Source organism: Aptenodytes forsteri, unplaced genomic scaffold (assembly GCF_000699145.1).
Source record: "Aptenodytes forsteri isolate BGI_AS27 unplaced genomic scaffold, ASM69914v1 Scaffold255, whole genome shotgun sequence".
NCBI classification, from domain to species: domain Eukaryota; kingdom Metazoa; phylum Chordata; class Aves; order Sphenisciformes; family Spheniscidae; genus Aptenodytes; species Aptenodytes forsteri.
Window position 1 is genome coordinate 6960726 of NW_008794888.1, and position 20572 is coordinate 6981297.

A 20572-nucleotide genomic window follows, 5' to 3' on the forward strand; every position below is an offset into this window, starting at 1 on the left:
TGGATTACAAACAGAGCCAAGCACCAGTAAAAACAGATGCTTTTGATGCTCACGTACAAACCTCACCAAAGTGCCTCTGATAACCAAACATTAAAGAAAGATAGATTAACATGCACAGCCAGGCCTTTCTATACAAATCTATACAAATCACATTCATAAACCAACATTTACATAAAGATCTTCCTGAAGAAATCCCCTTACAGCTATGATTTTTGAAAGTGAATAGTGACCCCAGGGATATAAAGGGTCCAACTGAATAATCACACTGTCTGGAAATTAGGCCCTCTTGCAAATGCCACACATCAAGCAACCAAAAAAGCCCAACATTTACAGTGACAAGTCATTTCTGAATTTTTTTTTTTTGTTGTTGTTTCAAGACCCCTTACAGTTCCTTTCTACTCAATCTCTTTTAAGTGAGGGTTTCACAGGGATAATTTGGACACTATTTCAAACACAGTAGCCTATTACAGCAAGACATTTCTTGTCTACTTCCATTATTCGTAATTTCTGAACTACTCGAGGTTAAAATATCTTTTTTTAGAGAAAGGGCAGCAGCTCCTATCAGTGAGTGGTCCAGAAGGGAGAGAGGGTGAAGCAGAGTTTTCACATGTATTTTCACAGTGTTTCAAATTGTACTTTCAACAACACTCATCTGGCATGTCTGTCCCCTCCAACACATGTATGGAATTAATCGGGAAGTTCACCAACTAGCTCTCAGCTGCTAGAGAGTGTCTGAAGGTGCAGAGAATGGGAGAAGGTTGTGAGGTGGCCTTCCCAAATTCACGTGGCATCGGGGTACAACAAAGGTCTGAACCTGAGGAAGGCTTTGAACAATCATGCTGTAAGTCTAAAACTTCCTATAGAGACTGAACCAAAACCTAGAGAAGCCAAAGGAAGTCCTTCCATTGACTTTAAAAAGCTTGGGACCCAATGTAAAAGAAAGTTAAGGTACATACAGATATACGGTTTCATAAGAAAAATACAGGTCTTCTTAATACTACAGATTTCTTGTTCTTTAGCTGTCTGTACCTGAATTTTGCTCTGATGTATACCCATGCACCAACCTCCTAGAGCCTTTATTCATGCAATGCTCCAATTGCATCAATGGAAATTTTTAAACAAATAAAACGACTGGATTTGGCATTCAACAACAAAGATTTTTTGAAGACAACCCATCCCAGCAACCTGCTTCAGCCAGATATCTTGTCTTTTGCTCAAATAAGAAATTTAAGATGAAATCAGAAGTCCAAATTCTTGTTTGACTTTCATTCTCATTTGATCATACTCAAGCCATTCAAGCTTCCTGAGCTGTGAATCAGGAAAAGATTTAAGCCTTCTTGCCCTACTTCCTATCCCCAGCTCTCACACAGACACTACTATACATGTTAAAATTATTACCATTCTTCTCTATCTGCGTCACAGTTGCAAAAATATCTCATATCCAGACAACTTTCTTCCAGTCCACACGCACACTGTTGAATGCCCGGAAGAGATCCTCCCCAGTAAAGATGCTTTTCATTGGCACGGCCAACCCACCAAGCAAATGGCATTCCATCTGGATGAAAGGGAAAGAGAGGGGAAAAAGGAGAAAAGAGAAAAAGAGAGAGAAAGAGAACTTGATAAGCAAATTGGATTCTCCTGAGGAGGAAAAAGAGAATGGAGGTGGTCATGTTAAATAATACTGAAAGAAAAGACGTGTACTACAGACGAAGTAACAAACCATAAACTTTGCCCAAGTTGCATTTTGTGGAATACACGTTGAGAAAGCAACAGCTCTATGGTAATCCCATTTGGTTTGAGGAGCAGACGTTTTCCCCATAGGGCTCATGTGCCAAACACCCATGAGAACGTTGGCACATTTCAGATGCAAAGACCTTTGACGTGTGAACCCAACACCACTGTCTGCACCGGCTGCGTCCAGTGTTTTTGTGTGATGCTAGAGGGGAAATCTGATCACTGAAGGAGTCTGAAAACAATTCTCTTGCCACAACTCACACTGCACAGCTGTCTTGAACCACCCAGCATTGGCCAAGGACCTTTTGCAGAGTCTACCCATTATGAAGAAGACTAGCTCTTAGATCAGGATTTTTTACCTTAAGTCGTATATAAAGAGCAAAAATCTTCAGAAATAACACACAAATTGACCTATTACTATGGGCTTAATACAGTTCCTCTCAAAACTAAGACCAAAATTTGTATCGGTTTCTACAGGAGTAGGACTAGGGATTTTAATGTGCTCTCCAAGGGTGGAATTTGCAAATGCAAAGCTCCATAAGATATTAAAACATCCTAGATTAAGGATTCAGGTAGGAGATAAGTGGGGAAAAAGATTTCCCTACTTGGGAATTAATTTGTCTCTGTGAAGTTATTTTCTATCTACAGGAGCTCTAAGATCTATGTATTTATATAAACCAAGATAGCTTTTGTTTAAATTTCATAATCCATTATACATCAAGCATTAAGTATTAATAGTCAGATACAGTAAGCAGATTCAGATGTAATGAAATCCACGGATTAACATTTTGCTAAGATTGACTTTGTCTTCCAGCTCAGATAACTTTTTCATTGACTTCTTAATCCTTAAATCAAGAAATGTAATCAGTTACAAATACAGGTAGATGGCAAAAGTTAGCAAAATTGACATATCAAGACTTTTTGATCAAAGGAGCTTGGAAAAATAAACTGCACTGCTAATGTAGAAAAATGTATCAATTTATTCTTCTGCTTTACTAAGATTATTAGTAGGGAGTAGACTTTTTGATCAAAGGAGCTTGGAAAAATAAACTGCACTGCTAATGTAGAAAAATGTATCAATTTATTCTTCTGCTTTACTAAGATTATTAGTAGGGAGTATACTTCATTATACAAAGCAAGAAAGTCTAAAATATGAAATGCAATCAAGGTTAACTGTAGAGTGTAAGGGAGTAATTAAAATGAGTTTTAGAATCACTTGGCAAAATTAATTCATATTTGTTTTCCTTCTAAGCTTAGACTGCTGAACTGTAAATTCATGAAAAAAGGAAAATAAAAATAGGAAGAGTAACTCCATAGTATACTTCATTATACAAAGCAAGAAAGTCTAAAATATGAAATGCAATCAAGGTTAACTGTAGAGTGTAAGGGAGTAATTAAAATGAGTTTTAGAATCACTTGGCAAAATTAATTCATATTTGTTTTCCTTCTAAGCTTAGACTGCTGAACTGTAAATTCATGAAAAAAGGAAAATAAAAATAGGAAGAGTAACTCCATTCTCATGATACCAACAATTAAGACATGACGAATTTGACCAATACCCAGTGGTACTCATTAGAAAAACACAATTCAAGAACATCTAAGGATTCAGCTTACAAAAATGTGCACACTGATTTTAGGTCTCATATTATTGTCAACCCATTTATTATTATTTTCTTTCTTTTCTTTTCAGCTGGTTTTCTTGCAGAAGTTGATTGCTGCAGCCAGTGAAACAGGTCTATACTATATTATTGGGAAATTACTTGGTAAAGCTTGGAATAGTAATGTTAATTGAATAAAAGGGTGATTTGTCTAGGAGTTGGAATAGATATTATACAGAAGTGCTTCATCTAATTTTAAAAGTGCCCATTCTGGAAAAAATATTTAGATAAAGATAAATCCTTCAGGCCATCAGCAAATAATGGTATTCATTAATCAAATTCAACCTGTGTCAGGTTCTTTTGGCAGAAGTCATTATATACTTAAACATAACAGTGAAATAAGCAATCATTCACAGGAATTAAGAATGAGTAGTTTTCTGATGTCTTTTTCAGATCTGTTGTTATTTGTTTTATCGAGCAATACCAAGCAAACACATACACATTCAGATTTATGATATAGACTGGGGAAGTGGTAGAAGCACCACAGTTTGAGCCATTTACAACTAAATTAAATACAGTGCTAAAAATAGAGCATTCAACATTATAAGGAACAATCTTAGATTGTCAAGAGAATAGACTATAAAAAAAAAGTGTCTTTTCAAAAATTCTATTTATTAGGCAGAGTTCTGCCACCCTTTACTCAAGATGAGTAAATTTTTCTCCCTAACTAGTCCCTTAGAAATCAATTGTAGTGTTAAGGAAAATTATGCCCTGATTCTTCAAAACTCTTTTCCATGTGCTTAATTTTTAACACATGAGAAATCACAGAGCTATTCAGCAAAGCTCTTAAATTTAAGGTACATCAGTAATGTCCGAAGTGTTTAGGAATTACTGAAACATATATTGTATGTCATATACCTGTAATGCTGAAGTAATGTAATATTTCACTAGCAATGCCAATCAATCTATCCCTGAGTTCTGTCCAGAAAATTTACACCGTTATACCTTGGCAGAGCTGGAGGCTGCCTCGCATTGAGATTGAGTTTGGCCAACAGGTGTTGATTAAGATTCTTTCTTCTAAGCTTGTAGATTTGTTGCAATATCTTCACTTCTGTAATCATGGTATTATCATTTTTTCAAAGCATTATCAATACTCCTCCACCTCAAAAAGAATTAATTTCCTTTCTGTGGTGAAGCCACAGACTAAGTCAATGACATTAACCAAGGAGTTAACATGGGCCCATAAACTAACAGTTACATAGGTCAGTAGAATTCCACTTTAAAATTTCTAAGCTAAAAAGTCCATTTAATAAGAAGTGCTACTAATTCTTCATTCTGTGCTTACATTGTACTTAGTAACAAATTATTTAGTCAAAAAAGGTAGTCAAAAGCCTACTGCACAAATAAAAGTATTATTTTTCCATGCATTTTTGTCTATTTGGAACTGAAAAAAATCCCCTATAATAAATTTATTAAGGTTGTATTTGAACTCCATACTATGGTTCTGAAGGAGAGTAAGTGTGAAAAAAATCCCAAACCAAGCAAAGCAAACAAGACCCAAGTGACTGAATTCACCATTAAAAGAACAGAGACCAGTTTCTTTCAAGTGATTTCTTCCTGTACTGCTCAAGCTGCCTTTGGAAGGTTTTAATTTTGCTAACAAAATCCTCAAAAAAGGCAATTTTTTTTTATTTCCTGCAGAGAACAATAACCTGTTCTGTGAGGATGCTGTCTGGAAGCCTCTACAAACAGCAGTGTTATTTACTTCACCATTTTCATCATAATTTAATATGGTATTGCATAAAAGAACCGAGCAGGCAAACAGTATTTTGTATCAAACCAAGTACTGCTACTTGTTCACACTGCCAGGCACAGGCTGCAGAAAGTAAGGTCGGCACAGGTCTTCTGAAAGGAAAGAATAAGGGGTCTCTTGATCATCTTGATGTTTCCCTCTACCTGTCTCCATACGCTGGTCCTTTGTGGTCTATTGGTCTATTCAGCAGCTACTGCGCGTATGTATCTGAATAGCCAAGTAAGAGTTTGGAAACCCTGGCATATACAATACTGAAACACATGGACAAGAACTCATTTTTTCTCCATCCAGCAAGGCACAGAGGGTAAGCTCCTTTCAAATGTCAGTTCTTCAGCAGATCTCCAGTACCTGCTCCATCAATGCGCTTAACTAAACTGTTCGTTGTGAGTTCTCTGTATGAAATCTGTTTCAGCAGAAGCAAGGCTGGCACAGACTGTACAGTTCACAAGCACAGAGGCTGAGGACTATGAAGAGAGTAGCAGACACACGGAGGTTGTTTCCAGTGATCCTTAAAAGGAGATGCAGATTGAGATCAAATTCACCTGCAATGCGTATCTGGCTCTTCTAGTGACAAGAATGGCTGAACACATATTCGGTGTCCCTCTACCAGCTTACAAGAAAATGTCTGTCCTCTTAAATCTCACTTGTACTGACAGTTCTCTCATTTTCTGTATTAGGAGACATTGACATTGCTAGCAATACAAGCTATTTTTAAAGGTTTTAGGCTTACCCATGTTTTAAATGGCAGAGAATTTTTTCAAAAATTCTTTGTATAGGCACTCAGAAGCTGGAGGAGGGGGAGAAGCAGCATATTCCAACAGCATTCAGGACTAAACTACTATGTATATAAAACTGAGTTCTGTGGACTCAGTTTACCTTTATATAGGCAGAAAGTCTTAGCGTTGGCTTTTATGTTTATACAGCATGAGTTAAAACAAATCCATGCATTTTTAATAGTATTATTTTTAAAATATTTGTCATGATTTGTCTACATCATTTGTCGTGTGGTTCTTGTTATTGCAACAAACAAAAATCTGACGATGGAAATATAACAAGATAAACTGGATCCCTTGTTAAACTCCTGTGCTGTATAAACCTAAAGTCTGACCCAGTAATTACATACCCCTAACGCAGGTAAAGCTTTTTGGGTACCCAAGTTACTGAAACAGGTCAGTTAAAGGTCTTTTCCACCACCACAGCAAGTCAATTTATTTATATCTGTCTGTTGAAACACTGAAACCATATTGCATTGAAACAACATTCTCTTGGCAGTCTTCATGTTCATTTTTTTCTCCAAAATCAAACTGAGTTAAGCAGAACTGAATTTGTTAAATCTATACATCTTACTGATGAAAACGTAATTTACATCTATGCTGTTTTCTCTTAAAAGGAAAGATTCACATATCAAGAGATAGTGAAAACTAGGAAAATATTGATTGTAGAATTGCATAAAGCAATCAAAGCTAATTCTTTGCTACCACACTAAAAATATCTGTTTGCACTAACTACTTCAACAACATCAAATCCTGCAAATGGCTCACCTGATACACTGGATATTATGTGAAACAAGCAGTTAGCAGATTTTAATTATATATATCTGTACATATACACACATATGCATATGAGGCAATTTCAACCTGAATAACTGTATCCAGAGGCCAATCCAAAGTACAAATTACGATCTCGGCTAATCCACTTTTAAAAAGCTCTTGAAAAAATGGAGAAAGGAGTAAGAAAGCGAGAAGAAGGGAAAACCATGACTCAATATTTTTTGTAAGTTTACCAAGGTCTTGTTTTCCCATGCTTGATTTTTTTTTCCATTGCAACATTTTTCTAGCCTTTTTAATCAGAATTTTAAACATTAAATTGAAGTAAAACCAAATTCTTCCCCTTTAGCCTTTTCAACAGGAAAAAAAATACACTTTTGATGAATCAGAGAAAAAGTGTTTATAATAATTCTGGACAAAATTATAGACAAATTGGAGAAATATTCCATATTTAGTGGATTAATTAATTAATATATTCTTAGAGGCTGTTTGTTCAGTGAAGAGGTCTATGGTGTTAATGACTCAGAATCTGTATTGGTTTAAACGACAGCTCACACCTCTGGGAGGATACACTAATAACACAAAGCGGGGTGAACTCGGGCTGTGCTGCATTAACCAGTATGTGGTACCCATTCTTTGAAGTGGATGCTGAGATTTAACAATGAAAAAAGTTGCTCTTTGGTTTACAGTCCCCAGTGAGGGTCTCGTGGCTCTGCTCCAGCCAGAGGGAAGCAACACCTGCCCTCCGAGGTGGCAGGCTCTCTGCACTTCACAAACAAACCCCTGTTTTTTAACTCAAGATCAGGTTATCTTGGAAAAAATGAATATATGTAATACAGACCAGGGAAAAATGAGAATCCCCAATGACATGGTTCCTTTGACCATTATTCACTGAGCGAGCCACCAAGTCGTCCAGTTGTTTTTGTGCTGTACGCCTCTGCTTCTGTGTGGCCACACACCTGTTTTATGCCTGGCTCTTCTCTTTTCAGTACAGCCATAATGACCAGCTAACACTTCCTCCCTTTTGCTCAAAACCTTCCCCATGGCAATTGTGCAATTCAGATTTATTGTCCTTTTTCTTTCTTACAGCTGTAACCCACGTACCACTGCCCTAATTTTCAGAGATGCATTGGAAATCATGGCTGGTCAAACACTGCAGCAAGGCAGATGCCATTCTGTACTGAGTAGCAATGGTGCCGGCCAGTGTTACTAAGATTCGTGCTGAATTTGATTTCAATTTCGGGTCAGATCCTGTAACCCTTATTCAGAGCAGCTATCCGAAAGTGAAGTAGTCCTGCTAATGCCAGTGGACCTACTCCCTGGGCAAACGTTACTTAGTCACAAAGTCTGTCCCTCATTTTAAAATTATTTTGTTAAGTGTGGTTAGGAAAAGAGGAAAGAAAGGCAGTACTTTGCTGACATTTTCTTTCTCATTATTCAGCTTTGCTGCTAAGGTGCACTGCTTTCATACAGAGTCCCAGGCTGATGGAACTGCTTAAAAAAGAAAAAAACATGCAGCAGCATTTGTCTGCATCTCTTTCTCTTAAGCAGAGAAACCGCGTCTCCCTCTGGAGCAGCTGTTACCATGGTGTGCTCTGTTCTTCCTGGAGTTGCTAAGATATTCTCACAGATGAGAATGGGCAGAAAGAAGGTAAATAAACATGGACCTTTGCTTCTTCTAGATTTAACAGGAGGCTAATGAGCAGAACTGCTGAGTTGCAATGACAGAGTTGTGCCATCACACGCTAACAGCGCTTCAGTAAAAGCAAAATCATCATCAACCCTTTGAGAGACAGATTTGAGGATGGGCATAAAGATTTCAGACCCAAACACTTTTATATGCTGAGGAAGATTGAATCTACATCCAAACTAAAATTTTATGCCTCATGAATGTCTCTGCTGAAGGCCAAAGAAGGCTGAAAATATTATGAGTACTTGCATTCTCCTCTGCCAGCTCAGGCTGGGTTGTTTTCTCAATAAATTTCTGGCCAAGTGACAAGTTTCCTGAAAGATGCAAGTGGGACTCCAGCCAGCAACAGAAACTATGGGAACAGCTGAAGGCATGCAGGTTAGGAAGAAAAAGCAACAACAACAAACCAACCCAAAAACAAAAATGCAGAGAAGATTACAGCTTTTAGGGACAAATGACAAAACAGAGAAAATACCAGCTTTGAATCCTCAGGAGTTTTGCTGAAGATGGACTGGATATCCTACCCCATTGAAACAAAAAAATTATCTTATTTCCGTTATCTCCTGCATTCCAGATCAGTGTCACTTCAAACCTTCCCCCTTGCTTTCAACTTCTTTTCCTCTTCCTCATTCCCCTTTTCCTTTCCTGTTTTCTCTGTTTAGCCTAATTCCTTCAGGTAAATTCAGCTAAACAAGCCCTGCATTGCCTAACAGATAGGCCTATAACATTGATGCATGTCCTGCCACATCCTTACTCTGTGCTGGGATCAGAAACCCATCAGTGGCCTGGATTCAACTGCAAGTGAACAATGACCACGGGTAAGCCACAGTGGGCTCCAACATGACCCTGCCTGGGCAGAGGAGCAGGTCCTGCTCAGCAGATGTCTGGACTTTTTTTCCTATGTCATAGGTATAGCCAGTAAGAATAATGGCAATAAGAGGATGCCATCATTTGTGCCCTCACACTGCTCATTCAGCTCCTATGTGTTCATTCTCATCCTCTTTCACCGGTACCATCTCACCCATTTCCACTGGAAGGCCATCTCCTGTGGTGGCTCAATACAGTGCCCAGGACAATGGTCTTTCGTTCTTAATCAATTCTTCTGCATAAGTATAAAAATAGTTAGTGAGAGTAAATAGTAGCAAGTGCTGAATTAATGGATTAATAAACAGAAGATAAACCAGAACATGTCATTCCAGTTCTTGTGAAAATGCCATGGGGTACTGAAGGATCATACGTGATTAAGACTTGGGGTTCTCTGTATCTGCAGCAGACCAATGCTCCTTAGTGGCTCTCAAGGGCTTGAGGAAGACAACAGGAGTGACATTCATAGCCACCCTGTTATGCAGCTAGTAACACATCCCAGTCTCTCAACGTCCTACTGAAGTCTTACCCACGTTATCTTATGAGCTCACCAGTTGAGGTGGCCTGGTTTTGGATCATCATATACCACATGGATTGGGGGAAAGCATGGAAGAGATGAGTGGCTTTGTAAGTTTAGACAGATCATATGCTCTTCTTCAGAGCTTTCTTTTTAAAGTGTTTTATAATGGATGTGAAAGGGCTACAGGGTAAGGAGAGGCTACTGAACTAATGCACCTTATAAACTATTACAGTAGTAGGTGAGAGAAGTAGTTTATCACAGCAGTTTTTGTTCTTAAATGCTATTTACATTTTCATAGAGGAAAGCAATTTCAGAGCCTAAAAATAACATCACAGAGGACAGAGGGGAGTAGTTGAAGTGTCAAAGACTATGAATGGTGCATCAAACCGTAAACCAATCATTTCACCACAAGAACACTTAGTATACAACTCTTATTCATGGAAATGTTGAAGTGAGACAACAACTTTTACAGAACTGTAAAAACTACATTACAAGCAACTGTCCCGGGAAAGACTGCCAGGAAGAAACACTTTTCAGTTCATTTATTCACTATTATTTTCCAGGGATAAAAAAAGCCAGATCCAACAACTGGTATAAATGCATCTGGCTCCAGCAAAATCAGGGTAGTTGTGCTGATTTGCACTCACTGAGCATCAGGCTGTTCACAGGAGGACAAAATGGTTGAGGCTGGAAGGGACCTCTTGAGACCTTCTAGTCCAGCCCCCCCACTTCAAGCTGTTCTGAAACAGATTTGGGTTGTAAGAATTCCATAGACAAACTCTGTCGCTGTCATTGGGACAGGTAAAAGCACCATCTGCAGGTATGCAGCGACTGAAATAAAGATCTGAAGGATCTATTTTTAAAGGGGGTAAAAAAGGAAAATTAATTATATATTTGATCCATTTATTCTTGAAAGATCCATAGTGACAGCTCAAGCTCTTGGGATAGGGCATGGATGAAGAGTAAGAGAGGGACCCTACCTGCAGCACTTTGCACCCCGTGCACTCAGTGTGGTGCAAGAGTGGACCTGTACAGCAAAGCCCCCAGCTCTGCACAGCTCCCAGCCTCATACACTCTCACCTGCCTACCAGCCTGAGCCCTTCATCAAGAAAGTCCACAAAAACCCAGGTCTACAGCCTGGCCTAGTGGTAGTCTGGAAGCCAGGGCATAACTCAGAGCAGGGTTCCTCAAGTTTATGGACACAAGTCAATTGGAGTAAAGTCTAGTGGAATTAATACAAGGTTTAATCCAATGCTTGCAGGAACCCATGGAAGGTTTGCTGGATCATGCTCACAGCAAAATGCAATTTGATAGACTAGAAAGAGAAAATAGATAAAATGGGGACATTTGGAACATTTAATAGGAGACTGGATAAGTTACAGAAAAACATGCTGTGGAAAGCAATCTTTGCTTGGTCCTTTGGGAGAAACTACATACACTAATAATGGTTCTTCTCCCCCCACTTTATTTTGAAAAGTGTCTGAGTAAAAACAGAATTACCTTACTCGACAGAACTGTTTCCTGTATATGCAGTTTTAACTACCGGCATTAATAATGAGAAAAGTATCCTTATTATTACTTTTTTTTTCCCTCCTGCTCACACTGCACCAACACAGTCACTAGTGACTGAAATGGACTGTCTTCTGATTTGACAAGCCTCCACAAAAGACAGATTAATTTTGTTCCCATTGTACTTCCAATGACAGCTTCTAGGAATAATAAAAACTAGATTTCGGTACAGAGAATCTTTATTAGCAATATTGATTCATGAAGCAATGAGAACACACCTTGTCTTTCAGCTCCCAGGTTAATACAGCATGGCTGACAGAGAATAACATCTTATTTACATGGAGTGAATCTGATCAGAAAGTCATTGGGACAATGTCATTTTCACAGGCTGCCTTTTTGAAGTATAACCACTAACTGGTTCCTCTAAGTGTCTGATAATAACTACTGACTTTCATGGATTAGATTGATCTTAAAGAAAACAGAAAACATCATCAGTAAATATGCTGAATTTCTGACTGGAATAAAAATAGAAAAACAGTCTTAATAGAACGTAAATTAGAAGAGGTAATAATATATTGTTAATCACTTTGAAGCTGCAATCCTTAATTAAATAAATGAGGGGATTTTCTTAAAACTGATAATAGCACTCACAGGTATTATTGGGATGGTGCTTCTGTTTTGGAAAGAATCCTTCGGAAAATGAGATGTGAACATCTCAAGTTCCCTGTAAAATTAATTGGGCAAATGAGAATCTTTGGTAAGAGGGAAATCCAGTATCATTCCCCATGCAGCTTTATATAAAAAGCCAGAGGTCGTGGTTTGTTGTTTTGTTTTGCTTTTTTAAAGGCAAAAAAGCAGCATATTTAAATTTATGCTAAACAGCTGAAAAAGTCCCTGTGCAGAGCATGCAATATATTTGCTGTACTCTAAAAAACAAGCATTGTAATCAACCAAAAAATGAAACCAACAGCCAGAAAAGAGGTTAGAGAATAATCCAGGCACATTTACAAGTCTTATACTAATTATGAGCCAACAAGGCAGCTTGGACAACCAGAGTAAAAACCATGCTCTTAGCCTCTCCTCCTACTCTTCTGCCACATCCCTAATGAACTGAAATATCACAGGGCCAGTTAAACTGGATTGTTTATTCTTCGTCCCAAAACGTGTTAGTTGGCAAAAGACAAAATTCAGTTGTACTTACGATGATCATAACAGCACCCATCTGAACATCCAGCACAGCAGTAGAGAAAGTCCAGTTTTAAGCGCTTTATCAAAAAAAAAATCATCAAACTGCATCCCAGTATCTCCAAGAGGCGACAAGCATTACTGCAACTCATTAAACTTCTTTATAGTCGTATGTGTTACAACACATTACAGAGCAATGGTAAATAAATAACTGCTGATTTGACACTGCTTTCAACTGCTGAGCAATTCTGCTTTCCTCAATGTTACAATTAATGTCAGCAGTTAATGCCTTAAGTGGTGGAATCGGAAACTCGACTACAATAAACAAATGCAGTCAAGTTTCAACTTAAGGATATACCCAAACTGCAGCATGGCGTTGGTTCAGCTGTCCCCGTCTCAGGCTGCAATTACAGTTCTGTTGGTCAGAGCAGCAGGGGCATCATTTGTCATCCTAAGGAAGGCTGGAGTGCTGTGAAATTGGGCACTTTGGAAAAATGCAGCTGTAGCAGAACATATGTATAGGCAAGACCATGAAATGAACTGGCTCCAAGCCAGCATGTAAGGAGAAAAACAAGAGAATATAAATGAAAAAATTCATAGAATACTGTACTCAGAAGATGCTCCTATTGATATATCCTGACCAGCTTTAAAGGTCAGGATGACAACAATCTGTCTTCTCTGTGGAACAGCTTAATCAATTTGCAGCTCTTTTTTCTTCACCCTGTTAGCAATGAGTTTACATCTTCCAAATAGATCTTCTATTTAGTTTTTGCTATTTAATTGGTCTCAGGTTCCTGTGTATCTTGCTATACAACTGCAGCAAACAGAAGGATATATACATGGGTGTGTATATACATTCATGCACAGACTGTACTGGATAGAATATGAACTGCTCAGCTATGCTCCGTAGCTCTACTGTCACTAACAGAGATTATTATTCAGCTCAAGAGACAGTTTTCTGCTCCTGGAGCAGAAGGAAGAACTTGGCTGTAGCTTTACCACTGCAGTGAATACTGGAATGAGCAGAGGCTGCAGAAGAATGACAACCATGCAACCATGAGAAGCCACCAGTCCTTCCTCTTTTTCCAAACACTGAACGGAACCGCGTGGAGACACAGACTCCTTCCCCCACCATGCGCACACACACACACACTGCAGAGTGGGGCTGGACACTTCAGCGGCTCTAGGAAATGTATCAGCATATGCCCAGTATCAGAGTCAGCCACAAAGCTTAACAGTTTTCAGAGACAGCACTTCCTGCCCTCTGGGCAAGATCAGGGCATCTTATCCCAGTCCAGCAGAAGATGATCTGGCCTCATTCATTGATTTCTTGGCAGTACTGGAGCACAGCTCTAGACTCTTGAGAGAACTCCAGCTGCCACATCACTTGTGAGGATCACATAGGCTGCAATGAGCATATCAAATACTTTTTTTTCATTTTCTTTCTTCCCATGGAATACACAGTCAACAAGGTTACAGTCCTTATTTTCACAGTAATGAATCTTGTGGTCATTTCATCTAATTTTCAGCACTTAACTGAGATGGCTACGTCCATGTGCCATCTGTATTTAATGGCAAGAGAAAGAAACACCATCGGAGCCATTCAGTCAACCTACAAGCTTCATGAAGTAAGAATCAAGATCTTTACGCACAATGCAACTTTCTACCATAGGACTTTCATCACAGCTGATGAAAGATAAACCTTTCTTGTGGGCTGCATCGAGGCTGTGAATCAAAATCCCACAAGATCATCACATACATCACCACCTTTCCTCCCAACAGTAAGGCTCCTTAATTGAATGTACCTTCCTCAAGACAAGTATAACCTACTACAAATCCTGTCTACTACTGGTTTGGAGAGATGTAGGCATCTCCCTCATGTAGTGATGCTTGGGTGGAAACAATACAACTGAGGCAGGTAAGTCTCTCTAAGACTGGTGTAGGATTTTGGCAAGGTATACATTAATATATGTTGTTAGAGTTCTCCAACAGCTAAAAAGTAACTGGGCTCAATCACTTCCATTTAACTGCCTACATCATTTGCCTGCTTTATTACAAGACATGGAGCCCCGGGGGACAGGGGTCAGAGGAAATGAAGTCATGAACAAGATCACACCCAAGACTCGTATTTTAGAGCCAGTCCCAGATCAGACAAAATGGTAAACCCTGAGGGGCAAACTACTTTTAAAAATATACAAGCGCCCCTCCCTCCAACCTCTTCTCTCTATACATATGCCTGCATGCATATGTACAGCTCCATAATGGAAGCTTTTCCACTCAGATTTACTTTAAGGAATTAATAAATATAAGTTACACATTTATGGCTGTAATACACTCCTAAGCATTATGCTTTTTCTCACATCTGAAGAGCAGAAAAAATGCAAAGGCAAACGTTACCCTGATGTATGCTTCATTTTAGAACAGAATGCAAAAACAATCAGCAATATGCAACCTCTTGTAAAGAAAAGTGACAACTTTCTCCCCCTCCCCTCATCTCAGTATTGCTTTTTTCCTTCCCTCATCCTCAGACAAATGACATTTGGCAATGTTGATGCTGTGCTGTGTATTTTCTTCCACTCATATGCAACTGGTCAAGATAAGGTGCAGATGCCCAGCGATTCAGGTAAGATGCGGCTGTATTATGCTGCAAATTCAGAGATACAGAAAACTGATGTGCGTAAAGGAAGCAACCCCCTAATACAGCAAGAAATGTATTTGTCTGAATTTGGGTTTCTTTTCTCTTCCACGTTGCAAGTAAAGGTTTTAACCGTACAGCTTTACTTTTAAATAAAATACATAAATGACTCCCAAACAGCTGGCCTACTTAACACTACTATGTAAACATCTGTTCACATTCATGCATGCAAATAAGTACATCAGCTAGCAAGTCTCTTCGGCTCAAATTAGTCTTTATCAAGTCCTCCCAGAAACCACTGGGGTGGAGGCCAACAACTGTGAAGGGGGAGGAAAGGCAATTCTTAAGGTTTTTTTTGAGAATTGATCCTTGGAGAAAAGATGGATGATGGAGAATACCAAAAAACTCAACTCCCATGCTTTCTATTTTTCAGTATGTTTGCTTTAATGGAAGTTTTCTTTCCTGTCTCTTTGTGGCAGTTTCCTACTTCACCACATATTTTAATAGCTTGTTATATAAACGGACGTTGTGTCAAATTTTTATTCCTCTTTATTCAAACCATCTTTTGAAAGTGCCAGGGATCCCAGGCCTGCTCCTGCTGAACTAAATGGGATTCTTGACATTGACGTGAATGGGAACAAGATTAGGCCGGCTGTATGCCTCATTAGATACGCGATTCTATAGCACCCTCTAAAATTCTGCTGAACTCTCCCTTTCAAGCAAATAAAGCAGGTAAACTCAAAGGCCATGGAATGTCACTATTACATTTAGACACTTAAACTGAGGTACCTGATGAATTAGCCATCTTCTTGCCAGGCATCTTAGAAAACTGCAGCACCCAAGGGATTTCCCCTGGCTGTTACCACTTATTGCAAAGTCAAAGAGAGAAAGCTAAGGTTATTGTTTTGCCTGTGGAATCAAAATATGCTGAGAGAGCATGTTATTCCCCAGACTTACAGGTTTATTGCGTTTCTAATTCACACCTAAGGTCACCATATGTCAAGTGAGTATGCATTCTGCTACCATGGCTACTGTCATCATTTTAACTCTAATGCTAAGTAGTCCTAGACTGGAACAATACTGTCTTAGAAACAGCATAATTTAGTGCTTATAGCAGGAGACTGGTCTTCTGATTAAAGATGGAAAATTAAATGTTCTGGTTCCACCTTTGGGTTTGTCAGACTCTCCAAAATCATACAAGTTAGTCAATCGCTCCGGACCTTCATTTTCACACCAGAAAGCCAAAGAACTAAAAGCCCTGAAAAAAACAAAATAAACAAAGCTAGTACAGCAACAACTGTCTCTTCTCTATTGAGAAAGGTTAATAAATGAATCAATATTCAACCAAATTTCATTCAGCGTTTAAAACTACAAGATGAGGTTTGAAATCAGTTTCTTGTGGCCTGATACGATTATGCCATGATGATGATGCTTCCCTCTGCATATGAATGTGAATTTGACCACACAATTGTCATTTCTTGTCATTTAAGTAGTCTTACAGTTAAGCAGCTATAATTGTCCTTTGGGTGTTATCTTAAATACATTAAAAAAAGAAATTGAATGCTTTCACCACATTATAGCTGGGACGCTTTTTCAAAGCTAATTTCTATGTCTGTGAATTATTCATAATACACTTCAAACAGGCTCTTCTGGATAAGGTAATTGACCTTGTCTGCATGAAGCACCTACTACCTTGCCTTGGGATAATTAAATCTACGATGTGGTCCATTATTTAAAGGTAATGTCTTTTCATTAGGTTAGGCAATATATTATCACTCAACTAGTCACCTAATTCTGCATTTAGTGCATTCAAGTTTTCACTGTTTTGTCATGGGTTAGACTCATCATAGCAATATCTCACATTAAGTCGCATGGTATAACAGTAAGACAGCATTCTCTTGATAGAGGGACGCAGGACTTTGAGGACTAAAATTTCAAGATTTACCTCTGTATCTGCAACCTCAGTTGGCTGTGCTTGTTTCTTCTGGGTGTGAAAGTAATAAAGCGTGTCTATTCAGTAAAACCTAGTGTCAGGTCAAAACTCAGGTACAACTAATGTACCAGGTGGCAGTAGCTATACAAATTCACGTACTGTTCAGTGGAAACAGTTATGTGCTGTTGAAAGGTATGCTAGAACACTTGTATTGAATTCCATGATCTAAACTAGCTCAGGTACTTCTACAGTTTTATTTTGCTGTGTGGAAACAAACGCTGGTTGGCCTGCCATCCAGGATGCAATTAACAACGCTGGCTGTTGCCCAGGCTAGCTCTGCACAATTTCATCCTTCCTTGTAACAGATTACTAGGACTCAGTTCTCCACCATGTATTCCCTCAAATGTTGCTCAGTGAAGACCAAAGTAACTGGGGTTTTTTGCATATGCATGGAGTGAAAACTTCTGAGAGAGAAAGCTAAACAGTTGAGCACCCAACTGTCTCCTGTGCTCCAACTACTTTGAACAACTTTAGCAGAATAAAGCAGCTCTGAACCTATTTTCGTCAGTCGCTGATAAAGTCCTTCTGCATGGGTAAACTCTTGAGTGGCACAGCGATCTGAAGAAGCTCCTGCATCAATCCCTTTCCTGGCTCTGAAAAATGGCCAGAGATGGTATTCTAATTTATACTGCACCACTCCAGTAAACAGGCTTAAAGATGCTTCTCCACCCACCTCTACTTCAGTTATGTAGGGTATACCTGTCTATTCTATTATAGGAACACAGCATTGGCTTTTTCAATCCATCAATGCTGAAGTGTTTAGACTCTGATTGCAAATACTGCATTAACAAGCTATGGATGAACTTGTTAGTTTCTCTACATATCAGAATTTTTACAATGTTTCTGTGTTTTGTAGTTTGTTTTACACTAAAGTGGAATTTAATAAAAGATGCAATAACTACGGAGTTAATCCACTATCTTACTTGCCTAAATCAGTATAAATACACTGAATCCAATGGAACTGATCCCGCATATCTTTGAGCTTTGTATTTTTTTAGTTGAATCATTCGATACTGTAGCTTCTCTCAAGCTGTCCATTAATAGAATGTTATGATTATGTTAGCTATTCAGAGCTTTTTAATCATGTTATACAAACACAGTTCAGCCTATGAATTGTTTATCTTGATTAGATATTGTTTGAGTGTTCACTTAAAATTATGAAGCATTGTTTTAGAGCAGAAATAAAGACAAGGGCATCAAAAAGATTTCAAGGTGTTAGAGTGAACATTTACTCTGAAGACCTTTGGCTGAATTCCTATTTGCATGAATATTCAGAAACAATCTGTTCATGCCTCAGGAACATTTCTGCAAACACAAAAATCTCAGTATTGTGGTCCAGAATAATATATAAAAAGGATTATGAAAATTATCAAAGTGAAATTGAAATGAAATTCCAGTAGGATAAGAAGGAAATAGCTGCCATTTATCATTTTCCATCAGCTAAAAGAAACTAGCCAAGGAAAGTATTGTCTAAGCAAGATTACCTGCAACTGGCCTGCCTGCTAAATCATATTTCATAACGGTTGACTGCTTTCCATTGTGTAACCACAGTTGTGTACTATACATTGATAGCTCCTGTCACTATAATATGATTATGTTTACCCATTAGTTTCTGCTTTCGTGCCACAACCCAGCAACTACAATATTACAACGGTTCTAATGGTCTGTTTCACTTTGTTCATCTACCTATTAATTTTGGCAATGGCATATTTCATGGAACATAAATTTCATCCTCTGAAAACATGACAACCTGTAGTACAATATGGACAGACAGATTCTGGAGCTTTGTATAGAAGTAAAATGAATTGTCCAGGGTGGCATTTTGTAAAGAACATACCTCCCTCTGGAGGCATCGGTTGTATCTAAGGTGATTACTTCAGCAGTAATAGGATGTAATTATTCACTCAATACAATTCTGCCTCTATTAAGTAGGTACTTCTAATGTTCTGCAGATTGACTGGTGGCCTAGCCTGTCTCACAGAGGCAGTAAACAAAATGCAACACTGAATCTCTTTGTCTGAATCCAGAACATAAATGTGCACCGGGAAGGAAGTGACCTAGAAAGCTGGCACTGCTTTGAACCTGGAGGCTCTGGGAAACAGGACCCCAAAACAGAACCTGAAAAATGCTCATGGCCAGGAGGACACTCCCCAGTTCAGCAATAGATGATAAAATGGCAAAACAAACAGACCAAACTGACTTTTCATAGCTAGAGATAAAGCCAAAGGGAGCTGAAACAGAGTCCACTTCAGGAAAAGACAACTTGTCCTAGAATCCCATCCTCTGCTGTAATGTTAGCATTCAGTCATGAAGATCTCTCTCTGAGGAACAGCTCTTAAACTTCTGTCACGCACCAAAATAGTTTCATCTGGATAAAATCTGAGAGCTTGAAATAACGGTGACAATGGGAGGTAAACAAATGCTAATGTGCAGAAAGCCTTTAGCTCAATGGGGAAAAAAGTAACCAACACTAACTTGTCTTGCACCGAGCCTAACAATGATCCGTCTTTCCCAAGACGTTAATTACAGTCAACCTTCACCTTCTTTTCCTCCTAACCTATCTGCACATAACTACATAAATATGCAAACACATACTTTCCCAGAAAGAGACACTCTATCTATATCAATAGATAATTTTATGGATTGTACTGACCATTTGAATCAGCAGCTCAATGAAAAGTTAGTATTTAAAATAAACATACCATGTAATTGACGTTACTTTTTCTTCAGAACCACTTTTCAGATCTCTACTCATTTTTTAAAACACCCCATGATAGGCTTGAATTCACCAGTAAAACAAACCTGTCAGACCTGAATTAGGTTCAGTAATACAAAACTGAGAAAAAGAACAGCCAGGAATCGTTATAATCTTTTCTCTCCTACCAACAAGTGCCACTACCAACATTTTGATCACATTGAATGAGACAGCCTGAATAAAAAGAATAGAAAATGGCTACTGATTGCAGACTAAGCTACTGGGAGCACTTTTCATGCGCTATTAATGTTAATATATAGGAATCACTACATGTTGTAAATTAGGCATGTAATTTTAAACTTTTTTGGCAAACCAAAAATATAGGGAAAGGGGGACATGGAACTAAGCATCCTGGATAAAGAAACAGGCAGCACATGAAACAGACAGGCAATGATTTGAATGAAATCTAGCACAACAGCATGTGTCCAAGGATATATGAAAGTGATCAAGTACTGATGAAATTCAGTTGAGTTTAGGATGTACATTTGGTTTAAGTTTCTGTTCCTATGCTGAGGAGGAGACAGACATTTGTGTATCTGGTATGGTGAGAAAATATGTTGCGCTGGTTTTGGCTGGGACAGAGCTAATTTTCTTCATAGTAGCTAGTATGGGGCTATGTTTTGGATTTGTGCTGGAAACAGAGTTGATAACACAGGGATGTTTTAGTTACTGCTGAGCAGTGCTGACACAGAGTCAAGGCCTTTTCTGCTTCTCACACCACCCCACCAG

At 38.6% G+C, this 20572-nt stretch overlaps 1 protein-coding gene across 1 annotated transcript in view; it reads right to left on the reverse strand.

Moving 5' to 3' along the window:
- Window positions 1-20572, reverse strand: part of CNTNAP5 (contactin associated protein like 5) — a 239298-nt gene that overhangs the window by 57213 nt on the left and 161513 nt on the right. Inside the window, exon 14 of the mRNA XM_009275042.1 lies at window positions 1399-1555. Within this exon, the coding sequence (XP_009273317.1) occupies window positions 1399-1555 (157 nt within the window). The remainder of the gene's footprint in view (window positions 1-1398; window positions 1556-20572) is intronic.